This window comes from Oncorhynchus mykiss, chromosome 22, assembly GCF_013265735.2.
Source record: "Oncorhynchus mykiss isolate Arlee chromosome 22, USDA_OmykA_1.1, whole genome shotgun sequence".
Classification (NCBI taxonomy): domain Eukaryota; kingdom Metazoa; phylum Chordata; class Actinopteri; order Salmoniformes; family Salmonidae; genus Oncorhynchus; species Oncorhynchus mykiss.
The window spans coordinates 47235535-47261110 of NC_048586.1; the positions used below are offsets into that span (position 1 = coordinate 47235535).

The 25576-nt window shown below is 41.6% G+C and overlaps 1 protein-coding gene across 3 annotated transcripts in view; it reads right to left on the reverse strand.

Annotated features, from left to right (window-relative positions):
• Nucleotides 1-24932, reverse strand: part of trpm2 (transient receptor potential cation channel, subfamily M, member 2) — a 90064-nt gene extending 65132 nt beyond the window's left edge. Inside the window, exons 1-3 of one of the 3 annotated variants that reach the window (XM_036959447.1) lie at nucleotides 24721-24924; nucleotides 1790-1958; nucleotides 1384-1564 (exon numbers count right to left, since the gene is read on the reverse strand). In XM_036959447.1, coding sequence (XP_036815342.1) covers nucleotides 1384-1564; nucleotides 1790-1958; nucleotides 24721-24887 — 517 coding nt within the window. In that variant the 5' untranslated portion in view covers nucleotides 24888-24924. Of the gene's footprint in view, nucleotides 1-1383; nucleotides 1565-1789; nucleotides 1959-24720 lie in introns of all 3 variants that reach the window. The other 2 variants (XM_036959448.1, XM_036959449.1) reach the window with 2 other exon arrangements.
• Between the last annotated feature and the right edge of the window lie 644 nt (nucleotides 24933-25576).

Consider the following 25576-nt stretch of genomic DNA (forward strand, 5'->3'; position numbering starts at 1 on the left):
CCTTTGTAGTTTTACATAGTTTTCACTCAGTCATTCACACACACAGATTCACGCATCCCTGCACTTTACATATACCCTACATTATGATACTTTCACACCTTTTTTTTTGTTTAAAGTCAATAGTTTTTGGTTTATAACAAATAACCTTTTTGATTGGCCTATACCTGTTGTTCGTGTCCCCTCATTTTTGCCACAGGCTATGAGGCGGCCTGTGACATATGTGATCTGTTAGTAAGCACCTCACCCTGTCCATAGCAGATCATCTGGACCCATTACAGTTGGCCTATAAGGCACAGAGGGGGACTCGGGATGCTACCCTGACCTTGGTGAACATGGTGGCTAGTCACCTTCAACGTGCTAAATCATATCATCACATTTTATTCAGCTTTCAATACAATGCAAATCCACACACTGCTGAAACGACTACTAGACCTGAATGTCAACGGAGGCCTGGCAGGTTGGATCAAGGACTTTATAACTGACAGCCCACAGAGGGTGTGTCCTCTCTCTGATGAACTGACCTGAACACAGGGGCCCCCCAGGGGTGTGTCCTCTCTCTGATGAACCGACCTGAACACAGGGGCCCCCCGGGGACGTGTCTTCTCTCTGATGAACTGACCTGAACACAGGGGCCCCCCGGGGACGTGTCCTCTCTCTGATGAACTGACCTGAACACAGGGGCCCCCCGGGGACGTGTCCTCTCTCTGATGAACCGACCTGAACACAGGGACGTGTCCTCTCTCTGACCCTGAAAACAGGGGGCCCCCAGGGACGTGTCCTCTCTCTGACCCTGAAAACAGGGGGCCCCCAGGGGTTGTGTCCTTTCACTGTTGTTCTCTATCTACACTAATGAGATTAATATCCGAGGAAACAATGTGAGCCTTTTTAAGTACGTGGATGACATGGCTCTGGTAGGACTCTTTATTAAAGATGCTACGTCAGATGGGGACAGCGATCTTAAAAGAGGCCATAACAACAGACCACAACAACAGGCCACAGGCCATGACAACAGGTACTGACAAAAAACTAAAGCAGCTTCTGCAACAGTACAGCTTCTGTCTAGGTGTGCCCAGAGCAGGGCTCGAACCAGGGACATTCTACACACAACAGCACTCGCCACCCAAAACCAACAGAAGACAGAACCAAAAGTCTGCTACCGGGAAGATAATACGTTCAGGCTTACTGCACCTATAAGGCCAACAGGTCAACATGTAAGTGATACTTGCAAGAGCAGTGTGAAGTTTTTTATTTTCTTTGAGGCTTACTGTGGCCTAAACTAAATACAATTCCGATCAAATATTGCAGGACCTATCTTGTACCTGTAGTTTAGAGTCAGGCAGTCAGGCGAGTCTGTTGTTACCTGTAGTCAGGTCAGTACTGTACCTGTAGTCTGTGCCACTTTAATGAGGCCCCTGCGGAACAGTGCTGTGAGGTGAGGTTTCATGTAGAAGTTCTTGGCCCCTCCGGTGACAGAGATGAGCAGATTGGGAGGAGGGAGCTTCCACTGTTCTGTCAGCAGCTGGTACAGCAGGTCTGGAGAAGTGTCTGAGGAGACACGCACGTACTGGAGAACAGACAGAACGGCACAGAAGACAGACAGACACACAGACACACACAGAAGGGCACAGACAGCAGACAGACAACAGACAGACCGACAGAGAGACAGACAGACACAGAACGGCACAGACAGACAGACAGACAGACAGACAGACACATCCATGTATTAACACACAAAATAACACAATGAATAAATCTTAACAAGGATTGACAGAAATTCAGATATTTATACCTTGCCAATCTTCTGTCCAAGGCCACCGAACCAGATGTCTCCATAAGCGTCAGTAGGGACCTCGTGTACGTGTCTGTGTCTGTCCCATGTCTCTCCCAGGTAGTTCTCGGGTTTGATAGAGTCATCAACATGGTGGATCCTCTGGTGACCACACTTACAGATCCCCTTACTGTGGCAGGCAAACAGTACAAAAAAAATAATTTGACAACAAGTCATTAGATAAACTCTCATTAAAAAACAGGTTATTATAGAACATTTCATTAGAGAAAATTTCATTAGAGAACAAATCATTAGAGAACATTTCCTTAGATAACCAGTCAATATAGAACCAGTCATTATAGAACCAGTCAACGTAGAAACTGTCATTATAGAACCAGTCATTATAGAACACATCATTATAGAACTAGTCATTATAGAACCAGTCATTATAGAACCAGTCAACGTAGAAACTGTCATTATAGAACCAGTCATTATAGAACACATCATTATAGAACTAGTCATTATAGAACCAGTCATTATAGAACACGTCACTATAGAACCAGTCAGTAGAGAAACAGTCATTAGAGAACCAGTCATTAGAGAACCAGTCATTATAGAACCAGTCATTATAGAACACGTCATTAAAGAGCCAGTCACTATAGAAATAGTCAATATAGAAACCATAATTCGCGAACCATTAATTAGAGAACCAGTCATTATAGAACCAGTCATTATAGAACCAGTCAATATAGAACTAGTCAGTAGAGAAACAGTCATTATAGAACTAGTCATTATAGAACCAGTCATTATAGAACCACTCATTAAAGAAAAACTCATAATAGAACCAGTCATTAGAGAACAAGTCATTAGAGAACCAGTTTTTACACATCCACTCATTAGAGAAACAGTCATTATAGAACCAGTCGCTATAGAACCATTCATAATAGAAACAGTCATTAGAGAACCATTCATTATAGAAACAGTCATTATAAAACCATTCATTAGAGAACCAGTCATTGCAGAACCAGTCATTATAGAACCAGTCATTATAGAACAACTCATTATAGAACCAGTCATTATAGAACCATTCATTATAGAAACAGTCATTATAAAACCATTCATTAGAGAACCAGTCATTACAGAACCAGTCATTATAGAACAACTCATTATAGAACCAGTCATTATAGAACCAGTCATTAGCGCACATGTCATTAGAGAAGCAGTCACTATAAAACCATTCATAATAGAAACAGTCATTAAAGAATCATTCATAATAGAACCATTCATTAAAGAACAAGTCATTAGAGAACCAGTCATTATTGAACCATTCATAATAGAACCATTCATTAAAGAACAAGTCATTAGAGAACCAGTCATTATAGAACCAGTCACTATAGAACCATTCATATTAGAAACAGTCATTAAAGAACAAGTCATTAGAGAACCAGTCATTATAGAACCAGTCACTATAGAATCATTCATTATGGAACCATTCATTAGAGAAGCAGTCATTAGAGAATCAGTCATTAGAGAACCAGTCATTACAGAACCAGTCATTATAGAACCAGTCATTTGAGAGCCAATATTTATAGAACCAGTCATTACAGAACCATTCATTATTGAAGCAGTCATTATAGAACCAGTGATTACACAACCATTTATTAGAGAAACAGTCATTATAGAACCATTCATAATAGAACCATTCATTAAAGAACAAGTCATTAGAGAACCAGTCATTATAGAACCAGTCACTATAGAATCATTCATTAGAGAAGCAGTCATTAGAGAATCAGTCATTAGAGAACCAGTCATTACAGAACCAGTCATTATAGAACCAGTCATTTGAGAGCCAATATTTATAGAACCAGTCATTACAGAACCATTCATTATTGAAGCAGTCATTATAGAACCAGTGATTACAGAACAAGTCATTAGAGAACAAGTCATTAAAGAACCAGTCATTATAGAACCCGTCATTATAGAACCATTAAAAAAATTACCAGTCATTAAAGAACCAGTCATTACAGAACCATTCATTAGAGAATTAGTCATTATAGAACCATTCATTATAGAACCAGTCATTACACAACCATTCATTACACAAACATTCATTATAGAACCAGTCAATAGAGAACCCATCATTAGCGAACATGTCATTAGAGAACCAGTCATTACAGAACCAGTCAATATAGAACCAGTCATTATAGAACAACTCATTAGAGAACCAGTCATTACAGAACCAGTCAATATAGAACCAGTCATTATACAACAACTCATTATAGAACCAGTCATTATAGAACCAGTCATTACACAACCATTCATTAGAGAAACAGTCATTAAAGAACCAGTCAAAATAGAACCAGTCAAAATATAACCATTCATTAGAGAACAAGTCATTATAGAACCAGTCATAATAGAACAACTCATTATAGAACCAGTCATTATAGAACCAGTCATTATAGAACCAGTGATTATAGAACCAGTCATTATAAAACCAGTCATTACACAACCATTCATTAGAGAACCAGTCATTATAGAACCAATCATGATAGAACCAGTCATGATAGAAGTAGTCATTAGAGAACCAGTCTTTAAAGAACCAGTCATTGTAGAACATGTCATTATAGAACCATTCATTATAGAACCAGTCATGATAGAACCAGTCATTACACAACCATTCATTAGAGAACCAGTCATTAAAGAACCAGTCAATATAGAACCATTCATAATAGAACCAGTCATTTTAGAACCAGTGATTATAGAACCAGTCATTATAGAACCAGTGATTATAGAACCAGTCATTATAGAACCAGTCATTACACAACCATTCATTAGAGAACCAGTCATTAAAGAACCAGTCACTATAGAACCATTCATAATAGAAACAGTCATTATAGAACCATTCATAATAGAACCATTCATTAAAGAACAAGTCATTAGAGAACCAGTCATTAAATGACCAGTTACTATAGAACCATTCATAATAGAACCAGTCATTATAGAACCAGTCATTATAGAACCAGTGATTATAGAACCAGTCATTATAAAACCAGTCATTACACAACCATTCATTAGAGAACCAGTCATTAAAGAACCAGTCAATATAGAACCATTCATAATAGAACCTAGTCATTAAAAAACCAGTCATTATAGAACCAGTCATTATAGAACCAATCATGATAGAACCAGTCATGATAGAAGTAGTCATTAGAGAACCAGTCATTAAAGAACCAGTCATTGTAGAACATGTCATTATAGAACCATTCATTATAGAACCAGTCATGATAGAACCATTCATTAGAGAACCAGTCATTAAAGAACCAGTCAATATAGAACCATTCATAATAGAACCAGTCATTTTAGAACCAGTGATTATAGAACCAGTCATTATAGAACCAGTGATTATAGAACCCGTCATTATAGAACCAGTCATTACACAACCATTCATTAGAGAACCAGTCATTAAATAACCAGTCACTATAGAACCATTCATAATAGAACCAGTCATTATAGAACCATTCATTATGGAACCATTCATTAGAGAAGCAGTCATTACAGAAACAGTCATTATAGAACCAGTCATTTGAGATCCAGTATTTATAGAACCAGTCATTACAGAACCATTCATTATAGAAGCAGTCATTATAGAACCAGTGATTACAGAACATGTCATTAGAGAACAAGTCATTAGAGAACAAGTCATTAAAGAACCAGTCATTATAGAACCAGTCATTATAGAACCCGACATCATAGAACCATTCAAAATATAACCAGTCATTAAAGAACCAGTCAATATAGAACCATTCATAATAGAAGCAGTCATTACAGAACCATTCATTAGAGAAGTAGTCATTATAGAACAGCGAGAATGTGTAGGTTGATATTTAGCCAACAACCACTTAGGTTAAGATTCTTCTGCTAGTAGCTGCGGGGGGGGGGGGGGGGGGGCTGTTGGCCGGGGCTGGGGTAGCCAGGAGGAAAGCATGGCCAGCCGTAGAGAAATGCTTATTGAAATTTTCGATTATCATGGATTTATCAGTGGCGGCAGTGTTACCTAGCCTCAGTGCAGTGGACAGCTGGGAGGAGATACTCTTGTTCTCCATGGACTTTAGTGTCCCAAAACTTTTTGGAGTTAGAGCTACTGGATGCAAATTTCTGTTTGAAAAAGCTAGCCTTTGCTTTACAATACTGATTGTGTTGGTTCCTGACTTCGCTGAACAGTTGCATGTTGCGGGGACTATTCGATGCTAGTGTAGACCACCTCAGGATGTTTTTGTGCTGGTCAAGGGCAGTCAGTTCTGGGGTGAACCAAGGGCTATATCTGTTCTTAGTTCTACATTTCTTGAAAGGTGCATGCTTATTTAAGATGGTGAGGAAATTACTTTTAAAGAACGATTAGGCATCCTCAACTGACGGGATGAGGTCAATATCCTTCCAGGATACCCAGGCCAGGTCGATTAGAAAGGCCTGCTCGCAGAAGTGTTTTAGGGAGCGTTTGACAGTGATGAGGGCTGGTCGTTTGACCATGGACCCATACGGGATACAGGCAATGAGGCAGTGATCGCTGAGATCCTGATTGAAAACAGCAGAGGTGTATTTGGAGGGCAAGTTGGTCAGGATAATATCTATGAGGGTGCCCATGTTTACAGATTACGGTTGTACCTGGTGGGTTCCTTGATGATTTGTGTGAGATTCAGGGCATCTAGCTTAGATTGTAGGACTGCCGGGGTGTTAAGCATATCCCAGTTTAGGTCACCTAACAGAACAAACTCTGAAGATAGATGAGAGGCAATCCATTCACATATGGTGACCAGGGCACAGCTGGGACCTGAGGGGGGTCTATAACAGGCGGCAACTGTGCAAGCTATCTCTGCAGTATATTGCAACTCCTGCCCCTTTGGCAGTTCTATCTTGATGAAAATGTTGTAGTTGGGTATGGAAATCTCAGGATTTTTGGTGGCCTTCCTAAACCAGGATTCAGACATGGAAAGGACATCAGGGTTGGCAGAATGTGCTAAAGCAGTGAGTAAAACAAACTTAGGGAGGAGGCTTCTGATGTTGACATGTATGAAACCAAGGCTTTTTGGTTCAACAAATGAGAGCACCTGGGGACACACAGGGCCTGGATTTACCTCCACATCACCCGAGGAGCAGAGGAGGAGTAGGATGAGGGTACGGCTAAAGGCTATCAAAACTGGTCGTCTCATGTGTTGGGGACAGAGAATAAAAGGAGCAGATTTTTTGGACGTGGTAGAATAGATTTAGGGCATAATGTGCAGACAGGGGTATGGTGGGGTGCGGGTATAGTGGAGGTAAGCCCAGGCACTGAGTGATGACAAGAGAGGTTGCATCTCTGGACATGCTGGTTATACTGAGTGAGGTCACCACATGTGTGGGGTGGGACAAAGGAGGAATCTGAAGCATGTAGACTGGGACTAGGGGCTCCACTGGGAACTAAAACAATGATAACTATCCTAAACAACAGTATACAAGGCATATTGACATTTCAGAGAGACATAAAGCGAGGCATAAAGTAATCACAGGTGTTGATTGGGAGAGCTAGCTAAGACAACAACAGGTGAGACAACATCAGCTAAATCAGCTAAGACAACAACAGGTAAAATGGCAGTGAATGGGCAGAGAGGGTCGGTTAACTACACACAGGGCCTGAGTTCGCGGCTGGGGCCGACAGATAAACAAGGAATAAACAGAAAGGAGTACCGTGATTAATGAACAGTCCAGTAGGCATCAGCTATGTAGCCAAGTGATCATAGGGTCCAGTGAACAGCAATAGATGGAGCAGGGAAGCCGCGGCGTACTCGTTACTACGCTAGCATGCGGGAGACACAGCGTTTAAAGTTAGCAGGCCGGGGTAATTAGAAGCGTCTGCTCCGATGTCTGGCAACGGCCGGTTGAGGGCACAATGGATGGACTTACGTCTGCGGACCAGTCGTGGTGGTACGGCGGGGCGTTGTGTTGACAGAGGGGCCGGGCCAGATGACGAAAGAGGTATTGTAGTTGTAGTAATTTAGTTTACTAGATGCGCCTGGCTCACGGCTAACTGGTGCTAGCTTCGGGGCAGGAGCATTAGCCACTATAGCCACTCGGTAGCAGCTAGCTAGCAGCGATGAGGCGTTGCAAAGGTCCAGAGCTTACGGCAAGTATCCGGTGGAGTAGCCGTGTTCGGGAGGCATCGGCTGGGTAGCCGGGTGATCACAGAGTTGGCTGGGAGGTGGGCCTGGCTCAGGGCTAGCTTAGGGGCTGGGTCACTCGGTGGCAGCTAGCTAGCTGTGATGATCAGGAGTAATGGTCCAGGGTTTACGGCAGGAATCCGGCGTTATAGTGGAGAAAAACAGTCCGAGGCTGTTAGGTATTATCCAGGCTAAAAAAAAGGGTTGGTGCCTGTGCAGAAGGTAAAGACCACTAGCAGTGGCTAACAATGACTAAATAGCTAGTAGCTAATTAGCTGGTTAGCTTCTGATGGAGGTTCTGGCTATAAGGTCTAAAAGAAATAGCAGATCCATGTCTCATTGAGTGAGGGTTAGGGTTAATTTAAAATAGTGAGAGATTGAAAATAAATTTAAATATATACAAAAAAGACGAAAAAATACAAAAAGTAAAAGAGAGGACGACAAACCACGTCTGCACTGCTACGCCATCTTGGAAATAATATAATTAATTGATACTTAAAGGTTGATTGTTTGAAGAAATTGAAAGACTCTTCTCCCTTACTTGATTAGGATTTCCACGACAATACGCACACGTACACATGGATTTTGTGATATAGATATGTGATAGTGGAGTATGGGCCTGAGGGCACACACTTAGTGTGTCGTGAATTCTGTAAATAATGTATTGCAATGATTTTAAAATTGTATAACTGGCTTAATTTTGCCGGACCCCAGGAAGAGTAGCTGCTGCCTTGGCAGGAACTAATGGGGATCCATAATAAACCCCAGGAAGAGTAGCTACTACCTTGGCAGGAACTAATGGGGATCCATAATAAACCCCAGGAAGAGTACCTGCTACCTTGGCAGAAACTAATGGGGATCCATAATAAACCCCAGGAAGAGTAGCTGATACCTTGGCAGGTGGGGATCCATAATAAACCCCAGGAAGAGTAGCTACTACCTTGGCAGGAACTAATGGGGATCCATAATAAACCCCAGGAAGAGTAGCTGCTGCCTTGGCAGGAACTAATGAGGATCCATAATAAACCCCAGGAAGAGTAGCTGCTGCCTTGGCAGGAACTAATGGGGATCCATAATAAACCCCAGGAAGAGTACCTGCTACCTTGGCAGGTGGGGATCCATAATAAATACAAATACAGTACAGTTTAATCCTCTAACCCAGTGTACAGAAAAGTAGAATAATCTAAACCAATGTACTATGCAATAGGCGCAGTAGGGCTGGAATTTGATGTTCTTGCTCTTGAGAGAGATCTTCCTCCTGGGTTCCTCCCTTCCGGTTTCCTCCCCGGCTTCTCTATTTAAGTACATGGTCGTGGGATTCAGCCTTTAATGACCCTCCTTGCGTTCACACCTTCTTTACGCCAGAGACTGTTGCTGAGATTGGCCTTTTCTACAATTATACTGTACAATGGCTAAGAGGAGTATACTGTAATAATGAAGGGCACTAGCACAATCCCAAACACTGCAGGATCTGATCGCCGCCACCCAGACCTCAGATGGGGTGGCTTCCATACCCACCTCCCTCGCTGCAGGGACACTACTCCTACAGCATGCACAATCAGTCAGCTTCCCTGAGGAGCTTAAAGCGCTGAAAGCAGGTAAAGAAGTGGCGAAGGACATGCGTCTTCTCTCTTTTGTCTCAGAGTATGACCAAATATTCAAAGTGACCAGAGTCAGAGGGAGGCTGCACCAAGCAGGAATCTTGGATCCCGATGCTATCCATCCAATTATTCTTGACTCCAGACTCCCTATTACCAACCTCCTCATCAAGAGTTATGGGGAGATGAGGCGGAAGTACTGGATATTTGGAGGACGAGGAGCCCCCACCAATACGCCTGCATGGAATGTCAGAGATGGCGGCTGGAGCAACTGTGCCCAAAATGGCAGATTTGACCCCTGCTCGCTTGCGCTTCCTCAAACCCCCCATCTGGTCAACAGGAGTAGATTGCTTTAGGCCCTTTTACGATCAAGCAAAGTCGTCAAGTAGAGAAGACCTGAGGCATTCTTTTCCAGTGCTTGACAACTAGATGCGTCCACCCGGACCTACTGGAGAGTTTGGATACTGAAGCCTTCCTCTTGGCCCTACGGCGGTTTATCTCCTGATGGGGGAAACCCTAGGAGATCCTGGCTGACAGGGGCACAAACTTCAAGGCAGGAGATGCCAGGTTGGATTAAGCCTTCTAAGCCATGGAACCAACCCTCCAGGATCAACTGATGGACCAAAAATCTCATTCAAATTCATCACTCAAGGAGCTCCTCATTTTGGAGGAACATGGGAGACGGCCTTGTGAGTCTTCCCAAGGGATCAAACTGTCACTGAAACTGTCTTGCAGACTGTCCTGATAAAGGTGGAAGGGATACTGAACTCCAAACCCTTGGGATATCTCTCTTCAGACATCGCTGACCCAGATCCAGTCAGATCAAATCTGCTCTGGATGAGACGCCTCAATTCCTCAAGCCATGTATGCTGATACTAACCTCATAGGCAGACGCCAGTGGCGGCATAGCCAGATCTTGGCTGACCATTTCTAGACACGATTCATTCGGGATTACCTACCAAGCCTACAGCACAGAGGGAAATGGCAGAGAGAAATGGCCAGCCTAGACACTGACCAAGTAGTAATGATAGTGGACCCTTAACTGCCTCAAGCTTCCTGGCGGTGGGCCATATTACCAAGACCATGCCTGGGACAGACAGCCGTGCGAAATCAGTGGAGATCCAGGTAAAGAAACTGGCCAGTTGCCTAACTAATTCCTCTCCCTGAGATGGAGCGATGAGCCTTTTGAAGAGTGTGGAATTCAACACATTCCGGGTTGGCTATAGAATGGCCCATGGAGTTAGTGGAATTACCCTTTAATTCATGAAGAACGGCCCATGGAGTTAGTGGAATCACCCTTTAATTCATGAAGAATGGCCCATGGAGTTAGTGGAATCACCCTTTAATTCATGTAGAATGGCCCATGGAGTTAGTGGAATTACCCTTTAATTCATGAAGAATGGCCCATGGAGTTAGTGGAATCTTTAATTCATGGCCACTTGCACAGCTGGGCCCGAACACTTTAATTAGGTCAGGTGGAAATGTCTAAATGACCTAAATGACAGACTGAAAAGAGGGAAGCCTGTACACAGTAAAACTATTCCAAAACAAGTTCTAATCCTCTAACCCAGTGTACAGTATAATCCTCTAACCCAGTGTACAGTACAGTATAATCCTCTAACCCAGTGTACAGTACAGTACAATCCTCTAACCCAGTGTACAGTATAATCCTCTAACGCAGTGTACAGTACAATCCTCTAACCCAGTGTACAGTACAATCCTCTAACCCAGTGTACAGTATAATCCTCTAATCCAGTGTACAGTACAATCCTCTAACCCAGTGTAAAGTATAATCCTCTAACCCAGTGTACAGTACAGTATAATCCTCTAACCCAGTGTACAGTATAATCCTCTAACCCAGTGCACAGTATAATCCTCTAACCCAGTGTACAGTATAATCCTCTAACCCAGTGTACAGTATAATATTCTAACCCAGTGTACAGTACAATCCTCTAACCCACTGTACAGTATAATCCTCTAACCCAGTGTACAGCATAATACTCTAACCCAGTGTACAGTATAATCCACTAACCCAGTGTACAGTATAATCGTCTAACCCAGTGTACAGTATAATCCTCTAACCCAGTGTACAGTATAATCCTCTAACCCAGTGTACAGTACAATCCTCTAACCCAGTGTACAGTATAATCCTCTGACCCAGTGTACAGTATAATCCTTTAACCCAGTGTACAGTATAATCCTCTAACCCAGTGTACAGTATAATCCTCTAACCCAGTGTACAGTATAATCCTCTAACCCAGTGTACAGTATAATCCTCTAACCCAGTGTACAGTACAATCCTCTAACACAGTGTACAGTACAGTATAATCCTCTAACCCAGTGTACAGTATAATCCTCTAACCCAGTGTACAGTACAATCCTCTAACCCAGTGTACAGTAAAATTCTCTAACCCAGTGTACAGTATAATCCTCTAACCCAGTGTGCAGTATAATCCTCTAACCCAGTGTACAGTATAATCCTCTAACCCAGTGTACAGTATAATCCTCTAACCCAGTGTATAGTACAGTATAATCCTCTAACCCAGTGTACAGTACAATCCTCTAACCCAGTGCACAGTACAATCCTCTAACACAGTGTACAGTACAATCCTCTAACCCAGTGTACAGTATAATCCTCTAACCCAGTGTACAGTATAATCCTCTAACCCAGTGCACAGTACAATCCTCTAACACAGTGTACAGTACAATCCTCCGAACCAGTGTACATTACAATCCTCTAACCCAGTGTACAGTATAATCCTCTAACCCAGTGTACAGTATAATCCTCTAACCCAGTGTATAGTACAATCCTCTAACCCAGTGTACAGTACAGTATAATCCTCTAACCCAGTGTACAGTACAGTACAATCCTCTAACCCAGTGTACAGTACAGTACAATCCTCTAACCCAGTGTACAGTATAATCCTCTAACCCTGTGTATAGTACAATCCTCTAACCCAGTGTACAGTACAGTATAATCCTCTAACCCAGTGTACAGTACAGTATAATCCTCTAACCCAGTGTACAGTATAATCCTCTAACCCAGTGTACAGTATAATCCTCTAACCCAGTGTACAGTACAGTATAATCCTCCGACCCAGTGTACAGTATAATCCTCCGACCCAGAGTACAGTATAATCCTCTAACCCAGTGTACAGTATAATCCTCTAACCCAGTGTACAGTATAATCCTTTTACCCAGTGTACAGTATAATCCTCTAACCCAGTGTACAGTATAATCCTCTAACCCAGTGTACAGTATAATCCTCTAACCCAGTGTACAGTATAATCCTCTAACCCAGTGTACAGTATAATCCTCTAACCCAGGTTACAGTATAATCCTCCGACCCAGTGTACAGTATAATCTTCCGACCCGGTGTACAGTACAGTATAGTCCTCTAACCCAGTGTACAATACAGTATACTCCTCCGACCCAGTGAACAGTATAATCCTCTAACCCAGTGTACAGTATAATCCTCTAACCCAGTGTACAGTACAATCCTCTAACCCAGTGCACAGTACAATCCTCTAATCCAGTGTACAGTATAATCCTCTAACCCAGTGTACAGTATAATCCTCTAACCCAGTGTACAGTAAAATCCTCTAACCCAGTGTACAGTATAATCTTCTAACCCAGTGTACAGTATAATCCTCTAACCCAGTGTACAGTATAATCCACTAACCCAGTGTACAGTATAATCCTCTAACCCAGTGTACAGTATAATCCTCCGACCCAGTGTACAGTATAATCCTCTAACCCAGTGCACAGTATAATCCTCCGACCCAGTGTACAGTATAATCCTTTAACCCAGTGTAAAGTAACTAACTAACTAATTCCTCTCCCTGAGATGGAGCGATGAGCCTTTTGAAGAGTGTGGAATTCAACACATTCCGGGTTGGCAAAAGAATGGCCCATGGAGTTAGTGGAATCACCCTTTAATTCATGTAGAATGGCCCATGGAGTTAGTGGAATTACCCTTTAATTCATGAAGAATGGCCCATGGAGTTAGTGGAATCTTTAATTCATGGCCACTTGCACAGCTGGGCCCGAACACTTTAATTAGGTCAGGTGGAAATGTCTAAATGACCCAAATGACAGACTGAAAAGAGGGAAGCCTGTACACAGTAAAACTATTCCAAAACAAGTTCTAATCCTCTAACCCAGTGTACAGTATAATCCTCTAACCCAGTGTACAGTACAGTATAATCCTCTAACCCAGTGTACAGTACAATCCTCTAACCCAGTGTACAGTATAATCCTCTAACGCAGTGTACAGTACAATCCTCTAACCCAGTGTACAGTATAATCCTCTAACCCAGTGTACAGTACAATCCTCTAACCCAGTTGACAGTACAATCCTCTAACCCAGTGTACAGTACAATCCTCTAACCCAGTGTACAGTATAATCCTCTAACCCAGTGTACAGTATAATCCTCTAACCCAGTGTACAGTACAATCCTCTAACCCAGTGTACAGTATAATCCTCTAACCCAGTGTACAGTATAATATTCTAACCCAGTGTACAGTACAATCCTCTAACCCACTGTACAGTATAATCCTCTAACCCAGTGTACAGTATAATCCTCTAACCCAGTGTACAGTATAATCCTCTAACCCAGTGCACAGTATAATCCTCTAACCCAGTGTACAGTATAATCCTCTAACCCAGTGTACAGTATAATACTCTAACCCAGTGTACAGTATAATCCTCTAACCCAGTGTACAGTATAATCCTCTAACCCAGTGTACAGTACAATCCTCTAACACAGTGTACAGTACAGTATACTCCTCTAACCCAGTGTACAGTATAATCCTCTAACCCAGTGTACAGTACAATCCTCTAACACAGTGTACAGTACAGTATAATCCTCCGAACCAGTGTACAGTACAATCCTCTAACCCAGTGTACAGTATAATCCTCTAACCCAGTGTACAGTATAATCCTCTAACCCAGTGTACAGTACAATCCTCTAACACAGTGTACAGTACAGTATACTCCTCTAACCCAGTGTACAGTATAATCATTTAACCCAGTGTACAGTATAATCCTCTAACCCAGTGTACAGTATAATCCTCTAACCCAGTTTACAGTATAATCCTCTAACCCAGTGTACAGTATAATCCTCTAACCCAGTGTACAGTACAATCCTCTAACCCAGTGTACAGTACAGTATAATCCTCTAACCCAGTGTACAGTACAATCCTCTAACACAGTGTACAGTACAGTATAATCCTCTAACCCAGTGTACAGTACAATCCTCTAACACAGTGTACAGTATAATCCTCTAACCCAGTGTACAGTATAATCCTCTAACCCAGTGTACAGTATAATCCACTAACACAGTGTACAGTACAGTATAATCCTCCGAACCAGTGTACAGTACAATCCTCTAACCCAGTGTACAGTATAATCCTCTAACCCAGTGTACAGTATAATCCTCTAACCCAGTGTACAGTACAGTATAATCCTCTAACCCAGTGTACAGTACAATCCTCTAACCCAGTGTACAGTATAATCCTCTAACGCAGTGTACAGTACAATCCTCTAACCCGGTGTACAGTATAATCCTCTAACCCAGTGTACAGTACAATCCTCTAACCCAGTGTACAGTACAATCCTCTAACCCAGTGTACAGTACAATCCTCTAACCCAGTGTACAGTATAATCCTCTAACCCAGTGTACAGTATAATCCTCTAACCCAGTGTACAGTATAATCATTTAACCCAGTGTACAGTATAATCCTCTAACCCAGTGTACAGTATAATACTCTAACCCAGTGTACAGTATAATCCTCTAACCCAGTGTACAGTATAATCCTCTAACCCAGTGTACAGTACAATCCTCTAATCCAGTGTACAGTATAATCCTCTAATCCAGTGTACAGTATAATCCTCTAACCCAGTGTAAAGTATAATCCTCTAACCCAGTGTACAGTATAATCCTCTAATCCAGTGTACAGTACAATCCTCTAACCCAGTGTAAGGTATAATCCTCTAACCCAGTGTACAGTACAGTATAATCCTCTAACCCAGTGTACAGTATAATCCTCTAACCCACTGCACAGTATAATCCTCTAACCCAGTGTACAGTATAATCCTCTAACCCAGTGTACAGTATAATCATCTAACCCAGTGTACAGTATAATATTCTAACCCAGTGTACAGTACAATCCTCTAACCCACTGTACAGTATAATCCTCTAACCCAGTGCACAGTATAATCCTCTAACCCAGTGTACAGTATAATCCTCTAACCCAGTGTACAGTATAATATTCTAACCCAGTGTACAGTACAATCCTCTAACCCACTGTACAGTATAATCCTCTAACCCAGTGTACAGTATAATCCTCTAACCCAGTGTACAGTATAATCCTCTAACCCAGTGCACAGTATAATCCTCTAACCCAGTGTACAGTATAATCCTCTAACCCAGTGTACAGTATAATACTCTAACCCAGTGTACAGTATAATCCTCTAACCCAGTGTACAGTATAATCCTCTAACCCAGTGTACAGTACAATCCTCTAACACAGTGTACAGTACAGTATACTCCTCTAACCCAGTGTACAGTATAATCCTCTAACCCAGTGTACAGTACAATCCTCTAACACAGTGTACAGTACAGTATAATCCTCCGAACCAGTGTACAGTACAATCCTCTAACCCAGTGTACAGTATAATCCTCTAACCCAGTCTACAGTATAATCCTCTAACCCAGTGTACAGTACAATCCTCTAACACAGTGTACAGTACAGTATACTCCTCTAACCCAGTGTACAGTATAATCATTTAACCCAGTGTACAGTATAATCCTCTAACCCAGTGTACAGTATAATCCTCTAACCCAGTTTACAGTATAATCCTCTAACCCAGTGTACAGTATAATCCTCTAACCCAGTGTACAGTACAATCCTCTAACCCAGTGTACAGTACAGTATAATCCTCTAACCCACTGTACAGTATAATCCTCTAACCCAGTGCACAGTATAATCCTCTAACCCAGTGTACAGTATAATCCTCTAACCCAGTGTACAGTATAATATTCTAACCCAGTGTACAGTACAATCCTCTAACCCACTGTACAGTATAATCCTCTAACCCAGTGTACAGTATAATCCTCTAACCCAGTGTACAGTATAATCCTCTAACCCAGTGCACAGTATAATCCTCTAACCCAGTGTACAGTATAATCCTCTAACCCAGTGTACAGTATAATACTCTAACCCAGTGTACAGTATAATCCTCTAACCCAGTGTACAGTATAATCCTCTAACCCAGTGTACAGTACAATCCTCTAACACAGTGTACAGTACAGTATACTCCTCTAACCCAGTGTACAGTATAATCCTCTAACCCAGTGTACAGTACAATCCTCTAACACAGTGTACAGTACAGTATAATCCTCCGAACCAGTGTACAGTACAATCCTCTAACCCAGTGTACAGTATAATCCTCTAACCCAGTGTACAGTATAATCCTCTAACCCAGTGTACAGTACAATCCTCTAACACAGTGTACAGTACAGTATACTCCTCTAACCCAGTGTACAGTATAATCATTTAACCCAGTGTACAGTATAATCCTCTAACCCAGTGTACAGTATAATCCTCTAACCCAGTTTACAGTATAATCCTCTAACCCAGTGTACAGTATAATCCTCTAACCCAGTGTACAGTACAATCCTCTAACCCAGTGTACAGTACAGTATAATCCTCTAACCCAGTGTACAGTACAATCCTCTAACACAGTGTACAGTACAGTATAATCCTCTAACCCAGTGTACAGTACAATCCTCTAACACAGTGTACAGTATAATCCTCTAACCCAGTGTACAGTATAATCCTCTAACCCAGTGTACAGTATAATCCACTAACACAGTGTACAGTACAGTATAATCCTCCGAACCAGTGTACAGTACAATCCTCTAACCCAGTGTACAGTATAATTCTCTAACCCAGTGTACAGTATAATCCTCTAACCCAGTGTACAGTATAATCCTCTAACCCAGTGTACAGTATAATCCTCTAACCCAGTGTACAGTATAATCCTCTAACCCAGTGTACAGTATAATTCTCTAACCCAGTGTACAGTATAATCCTCTAACCCAGTGTACAGTATAATCCTCTAACCCAGTGTACAGTATAATCCTCTAACCCAGTGTACAGTATAATCCTCTAACCCAGTGTACAGTACAATCCTCTAACCCAGTGTATAGTACAGTATAATCCTCTAACCCAGTGTACAGTACAATCCTCTAACCCAGTGCACAGTACAATCCTCTAACACAGTGTACAGTACAATCCTCTAACCCAGTGTATAGTACAATCCTCTAACCCAGTGTACAGTATAATCCTCTAACCCAGTGTACAGTACAATCCTCTAACACAGTGTACAGTACAATCCTCTAACCCAGTGTATAGTATAATCCTCTAACCCAGTGTACAGTACAATCCTCTAACCCAGTGTACAGTATAATCCTCTAACCCAGTGTACAGTATAATCCTCTAACCCAGTGCACAGTACAATCCTCTAACACAGTGTACAGTACAATCCTCCGAACCAGTGTACAGTATAATCCTCTAACCCAGTGTGTAGTATAATCCTCTAACCCAGTGTACAGTACAATCCTCTAACCCAGTGTACAGTATAATCCTCTAACCCAGTGTACAGTATAATCCTCTAACCCAGTGCACAGTACAATCCTCTAACACAGTGTACAGTACAATCCTCCGAACCAGTGTACAGTATAATCCTCTAACCCAGTGTATAGTACAATCCTCTAACCCAGTGTACAGTACAGTATAATCCTCTAACCCAGTGTACAGTACAGTACAATCCTCTAACCCAGTGTACAGTACAATCCTCTAACCCAGTGTACAGTATAATCCTCTAACCCAGTGTATAGTACAATCCTCTAACCCAGTGTACAGTACAGTATAATCCTCTAACCCAGTGTACAGTACAGTATAATCCTCTAACCCAGTGTACAGTATAATACTCTAACCCAGTGTACAGTATAATCCTCTAACCCAGTGCACAGTACAGTACAATCCTCTAACCCAGTGTACAGTACAATCCTCTAACCCAGTGTAGAGTATAATCCTCCGACCCAGAGTACAGTATAATCCTCTAACCCAGTGTACAGTATAATCCTTTTACCCAGTGTACAGTATAATCCTCTAACCCAGTGTACAGTATAATCCTCTAACCCAGTGTACAGTATAATCCTCTAACCCAGTGTACAGTATAATCCTCTAACCCAGTGTACAGTATAATCCTCTAACCCAGTGTACAGTATAATCCTCTAACCCAGTGTACAGTATAATCCTCTAACCCAGTGTACAGTACAGTATAATCCTCTAACCCAGTGTACAGTATAATCCTCTAACCCAGTGTACAGTATAATCCTCTAACCCAGGTTACAGTATAATCCTCCGACCCAGTGTACAGTATAATCTTCCGACCCGGTGTACAGTACAGTATAGTCCTCTAACCCAGTGTACAGTACAGTATAATACTCTGACCCAGTGTACAATACAGTATACTCCTCCGACCCAGTGAACAGTATAATCCTCTAACCCAGTGTACAGTATAATCCTCTAACCCAGTGTACAGTACAATCCTCTAACCCAGTGCACAGTACAATCCTCTAATCCAGTGTACAGTATAATCCTCTAACCCAGTGTACAGTATAATCCTCTAACACAGTGTACAGTATAATCCTCTAACCCAGTGTACAGTATAATCCTCTAACCCAGTGTACAGTATAATCTTCTAACCCAGTGTACAGTATAATCCTCTAACCCAGTGTACAGTATAATCCACTAACCCAGTGTACAGTATAATCCTCTAACCCAGTGTACAGTATAATCCTCCGACCCAGTGTACAGTATAATCCTTTAACCCAGTGTAAAGTATAATCCACTGACCCAGTGTACAGTATAATCCTCTAACCCAGTGTACAGTATAATCCTCTAACCCAGTGTACAGTATAATCCTCTAACCCAGTGTACAGTACAATCCTCTAACCCAGTGTACATTATAATCCTCTAACCCAGTGTACAGTATTATCCTCTAACCCAGTGTACAGTATAATCCTCTAACCCAGTGTACAGTACAGTATAATCCTCTAACCCAGTGTACAGTACAGTACAATCCTCTAACCCAGTGTACAGTATAATACTCTAACCCAGTGTACAGTATAATCCTCTAACCCAGTGTACAGTACAGTACAATCCTCTAACCCAGTGTACAGTACAATCCTCTAACCCAGTGTACAGTATAATCCTCCGACCCAGAGTACAGTATAATCCTCTAACCCAGTGTACAGTATAATCCTTTTACCCAGTGTACAGTATAATCCTCTAACCCAGTGTACAGTATAATCCTCTAACCCAGTGTACAGTATAATCCTCTAACCCAGTGTACAGTATAATCCTCTAACCCAGTGTACAGTATAATCCTCTAACCCAGTGTACAGTATAATCCTCTAACCCAGTGTACAGTATAATCCTCTAACCCAGTGTACAGTACAGTATAATCCTCTAACCCAGTGTACAGTATAATCCTCTAACCCAGTGTACAGTATAATCCTCTAACCCAGGTTACAGTATAATCCTCCGACCCAGTGTACAGTATAATCTTCCGACCCGGTGTACAGTACAGTATAGTCCTCTAACCCAGTGTACAGTACAGTATAATACTCTGACCCAGTGTACAATACAGTATACTCCTCCGACCCAGTGAACAGTATAATCCTCTAACCCAGTGTACAGTATAATCCTCTAACCCAGTGTACAGTATAATCCTCTAACCCAGTGCACAGTACAATCCTCTAATCCAGTGTACAGTATAATCCTCTAACCCAGTGTACAGTATAATCCTCTAACACAGTGTACAGTATAATCCTCTAACCCAGTGCACAGTATAATCCTCTAACCCAGTGTACAGTATAATCTTCTAACCCAGTGTACAGTATAATCCTCTAACCCAGTGTACAGTATAATCCACTAACCCAGTGTACAGTATAATCCTCTAACCCAGTGTACAGTATAATCCTCCGACCCAGTGTACAGTATAATCCTTTAACCCAGTGTAAAGTATAATCCACTGACCCAGTGTACAGTATAATCCTCTAACCCAGTGTACAGTATAATTCTCTAACCCAGTGTACAGTATAATCCTCTAACCCAGTGTACAGTATAATCCTCTAACCCAGTGTACAGTATAATCCTCTAACCCAGTGTACAGTATAATCCTCTAACCCAGTGTACAGTACAATCCTCTAACCCAGTGTATAGTACAGTATAATCCTCTAACCCAGTGTACAGTACAATCCTCTAACCCAGTGCACAGTACAATCCTCTAACACAGTGTACAGTACAATCCTCTAACCCAGTGTATAGTACAATCCTCTAACCCAGTGTACAGTATAATCCTCTAACCCAGTGTACAGTACAATCCTCTAACACAGTGTACAGTACAATCCTCTAACCCAGTGTATAGTATAATCCTCTAACCCAGTGTACAGTACAATCCTCTAACCCAGTGTACAGTATAATCCTCTAACCCAGTGTACAGTATAATCCTCTAACCCAGTGCACAGTACAATCCTCTAACACAGTGTACAGTACAATCCTCCGAACCAGTGTACAGTATAATCCTCTAACCCAGTGTGTAGTATAATCCTCTAACCCAGTGTACAGTACAATCCTCTAACCCAGTGTACAGTATAATCCTCTAACCCAGTGTACAGTATAATCCTCTAACCCAGTGCACAGTACAATCCTCTAACACAGTGTACAGTACAATCCTCCGAACCAGTGTACAGTATAATCCTCTAACCCAGTGTATAGTACAATCCTCTAACCCAGTGTACAGTACAGTATAATCCTCTAACCCAGTGTACAGTACAGTACAATCCTCTAACCCAGTGTACAGTACAATCCTCTAACCCAGTGTACAGTATAATCCTCTAACCCAGTGTATAGTACAATCCTCTAACCCAGTGTACAGTACAGTATAATCCTCTAACCCAGTGTACAGTACAGTATAATCCTCTAACCCAGTGTACAGTATAATACTCTAACCCAGTGTACAGTATAATCCTCTAACCCAGTGTACAGTACAGTACAATCCTCTAACCCAGTGTACAGTACAATCCTCTAACCCAGTGTACAGTATAATCCTCCGACCCAGAGTACAGTATAATCCTCTAACCCAGTGTACAGTATAATCCTTTTACCCAGTGTACAGTATAATCCTCTAACCCAGTGTACAGTATAATCCTCTAACCCAGTGTACAGTATAATCCTCTAACCCAGTGTACAGTATAATCCTCTAACCCAGTGTACAGTATAATCCTCTAACCCAGTGTACAGTATAATCCTCTAACCCAGTGTACAGTATAATCCTCTAACCCAGTGTACAGTACAGTATAATCCTCTAACCCAGTGTACAGTATAATCCTCTAACCCAGTGTACAGTATAATCCTCTAACCCAGGTTACAGTATAATCCTCCGACCCAGTGTACAGTATAATCTTCCGACCCGGTGTACAGTACAGTATAGTCCTCTAACCCAGTGTACAGTACAGTATAATACTCTGACCCAGTGTACAATACAGTATACTCCTCCGACCCAGTGAACAGTATAATCCTCTAACCCAGTGTACAGTATAATCCTCTAACCCAGTGTACAGTACAATCCTCTAACCCAGTGCACAGTACAATCCTCTAATCCAGTGTACAGTATAATCCTCTAACCCAGTGTACAGTATAATCCTCTAACACAGTGTACAGTATAATCCTCTAACCCAGTGCACAGTATAATCCTCTAACCCAGTGTACAGTATAATCTTCTAACCCAGTGTACAGTATAATCCTCTAACCCAGTGTACAGTATAATCCACTAACCCAGTGTACAGTATAATCCTCTAACCCAGTGTACAGTATAATCCTCCGACCCAGTGTACAGTATAATCCTTTAACCCAGTGTAAAGTATAATCCACTGACCCAGTGTACAGTGTAATCCTCTAACCCAGTGTACAGTATAATCCTCTAACCCAGTGTACAGTATAATCCTCTAACCCAGTGTACAGTACAATCCTCTAACCCAGTGTACATTATAATCCTCTAACCCAGTGTACAGTATTATCCTCTAACCCAGTGTACAGTATAATCCTCTAACCCAGTGTACAGTACAGTATAATCCTCTAACCCAGTGTACAGTACATTATAATCCTCTAACCCAGTGTACAGTATAATCCTCCAACCGAGTGTACAGTATAATCCTCTAACCCAGTGTACAGTATAATCCTCTAACCCAGTGTACAGTATAATCCTCTAATCCAGTGTACAGTATAATCCTCTAACCCAGTGTACAGTATAATCCTCTAACCCAGTGTACAGTATAATCCTCTAACCCAGTGTACAGTATAATCCTCCGACCCAGTGTACAGTATAGTCCTCTGACCCAGTGTACAGTATAATCCTCTAACCCAGTGTACAGTATAATCCTCTAACCCAGTGTACAGTATAATCCTCTAACCCAGTGTACAGTATAATCCTCTAACCCAGTGTACACTATAAACCTCTAACCCAGTGTACAGTATTATCCTCTAACCCAGTGTACACTATAAACCTCTAACCCAGTGTACAGTATAATCCTCTAACCCAGTTTACAGTATAATCCTCTAACCCAGTGTACAGTACAGTATAATCCTCTAACCCAGTGTACAGTATAATCCTCTAACTCTAACCCACGATACGATATGTATACGATTCTCACAATTCTACTGTGCCTTCAAAAAGTATTCACATCCATTGACTTTTCCAAAAAGTATTTGTTTTGTTACAAAGTGGGATAAAAATTGATTTAAATCTATATTTTTGTTAACAATTTACAAAAAAGACTAATGTCAAAGTGGAAGAACATTTTTAACATTTGTAAAACATTTATGAAAAATAAACACTATTTTCTTTAAGTATTCAACCTCCTGAGTCAATATATGTTACAATCACCCTTGGCAGTGATTTATAGCTGTGTCTTTCTGGGTAAGTTTTTATTTTCTAAATTCTTCAAGCTCTGTGAAATTGTTTATTGATCATTGCTAGGCAACCATTTTCAGGTCTTGCCATAGATATTTAGGCAAATTTAAGTCAAAAGTGGAGAGTGGTATTCAGTAATGTGTTGTATTGAATTTGCCCCAAACATAACACTTTGCATTCAGGACAAAAAGTTAATCGCTTGCCACATTGTTTGCAATTTTATTTTAGTGACATTATTCTGTACAGGTGTCTTTCTTTTCACTCTGTCATTTAGGTTGTGGAGTAACTACCATGTTGTTGACCCATCTTTGTGGTTGAATCTGTGTTTGAAATTCCCTGCTTGACTGAGGGACCTTACAGATAATTGCATGTGTGGGATATAGAGATGAGGTAGTCATTTAAAAAATAATGCTAAACACTATTATTGCACACAGAGTGAGTCCATGCAATTATGTGACTTGTTAAACAAATGCTTACTCCTTACTTCATTTTGGCTTGCTGTAACAAAGGGCTTGAAAACTGATTGACTCAAGACATTTAAACTTCACATTTTTTATTAATTTGTAAATATTTCTAAAAACATAATTCCACTTCGACATTTTGGTGTATTGTGTGTAGGCCAGTGACAAAACATCTAAATGTAATCCATTTAAATACAGGCTTTAACAACTGAATGTGGATAAGGTCAAAGGGTGTGAATACCTACTGATGGCCACTGTACATACAACCCCTGTATATGTATTGTGACTCGATACTGTGATTTTATCGCAATTTGGAGTTCCAAACATATTGCTCACCACATGTCTGTTGCAGAGGGACAAGCGAGCCATGAGCACATTAGTTTTCATCAGTCATTGGAAATAACATTGTAAAAAGCCTCCCTTTTTAAAAATAAGATGGAGAACAAGCTATGAAGGAAAAATACTGGAGTTTTGGTGCAGCTACAGCCAGCCAGTTCAAAACTAATATTATTCTCAAACAATACGATACCATATATTGTCAGAAATAATATCCTGATACGTAACTGCATAGATTTTTCCCCTATCACTATCACCCAGTGCATAGTACAGTACAGTATTTTCCTCTAACCCATTGTACCGTAGCCTACTTTACCTGTCATCGTCGACGTAGAAGCAACACTCCTTCTTCCTGATGTTGTCTTTGATCCAGGCGGCAAGGGAGCGCTGGGTGGATGTAGAGAGAGAGAGCTTCGAGGTTTTAGCTGCGCTGACGGCCAGAGTCTGAGCCAAGCTGGGCTCCAGCAGCAGAGACTCCCCCATCCTGAGAGAGAAGACAGCGAGGCAAGGAAACAGCTCACTGTCGGCTGGGGCTGGGAGAGAGGAGAGAGCTTCTGCAGTCCGCTACTGTGCCTCCAGCCTAGCTCTCAGCACTGCATTAGTGATGTCACTACAGCTAGACTATAGTGGTGGTGATGCTGCATAAAGCTGGATTCACACCAAGCAGCTACAGTACTATACAGGAGAATGCTGGAATCACACCAAGCAGCCACAGTACTATAGAGGATAATGCTAAAATCACACCAAGCAGATACAGTACTGTACAGGATAATGCTGGAATCACACCAAGCAGCTACAGTACTGTACAGGATAATGCTGGATTCACACCAAGCAGCTATAGTACTATACAGGATAATGCTGGAATCACAACAAGAAGCTACAGTACTATACAGGAGAATGCTGGAATCACACCAAGCAGCCACAGTACTATAGAGGATAATGCTAAAATCACACCAAGCAGCTACAGTACTATACAGGATAATGCTGAAATCACACCAAGCAGCTAAAGTACAATATGCTACTATACAGGACAGGAGGCAGCTACAGTATGCTACTGTAGAATAGTTTTATTATATTTATTTTAGTACCCCTAACCCTACCCCTACCCCTAACCATAACCCTACCCCTACCCTTACCCTAACCATAACCCCACCCCTACCGCTAACCCTACC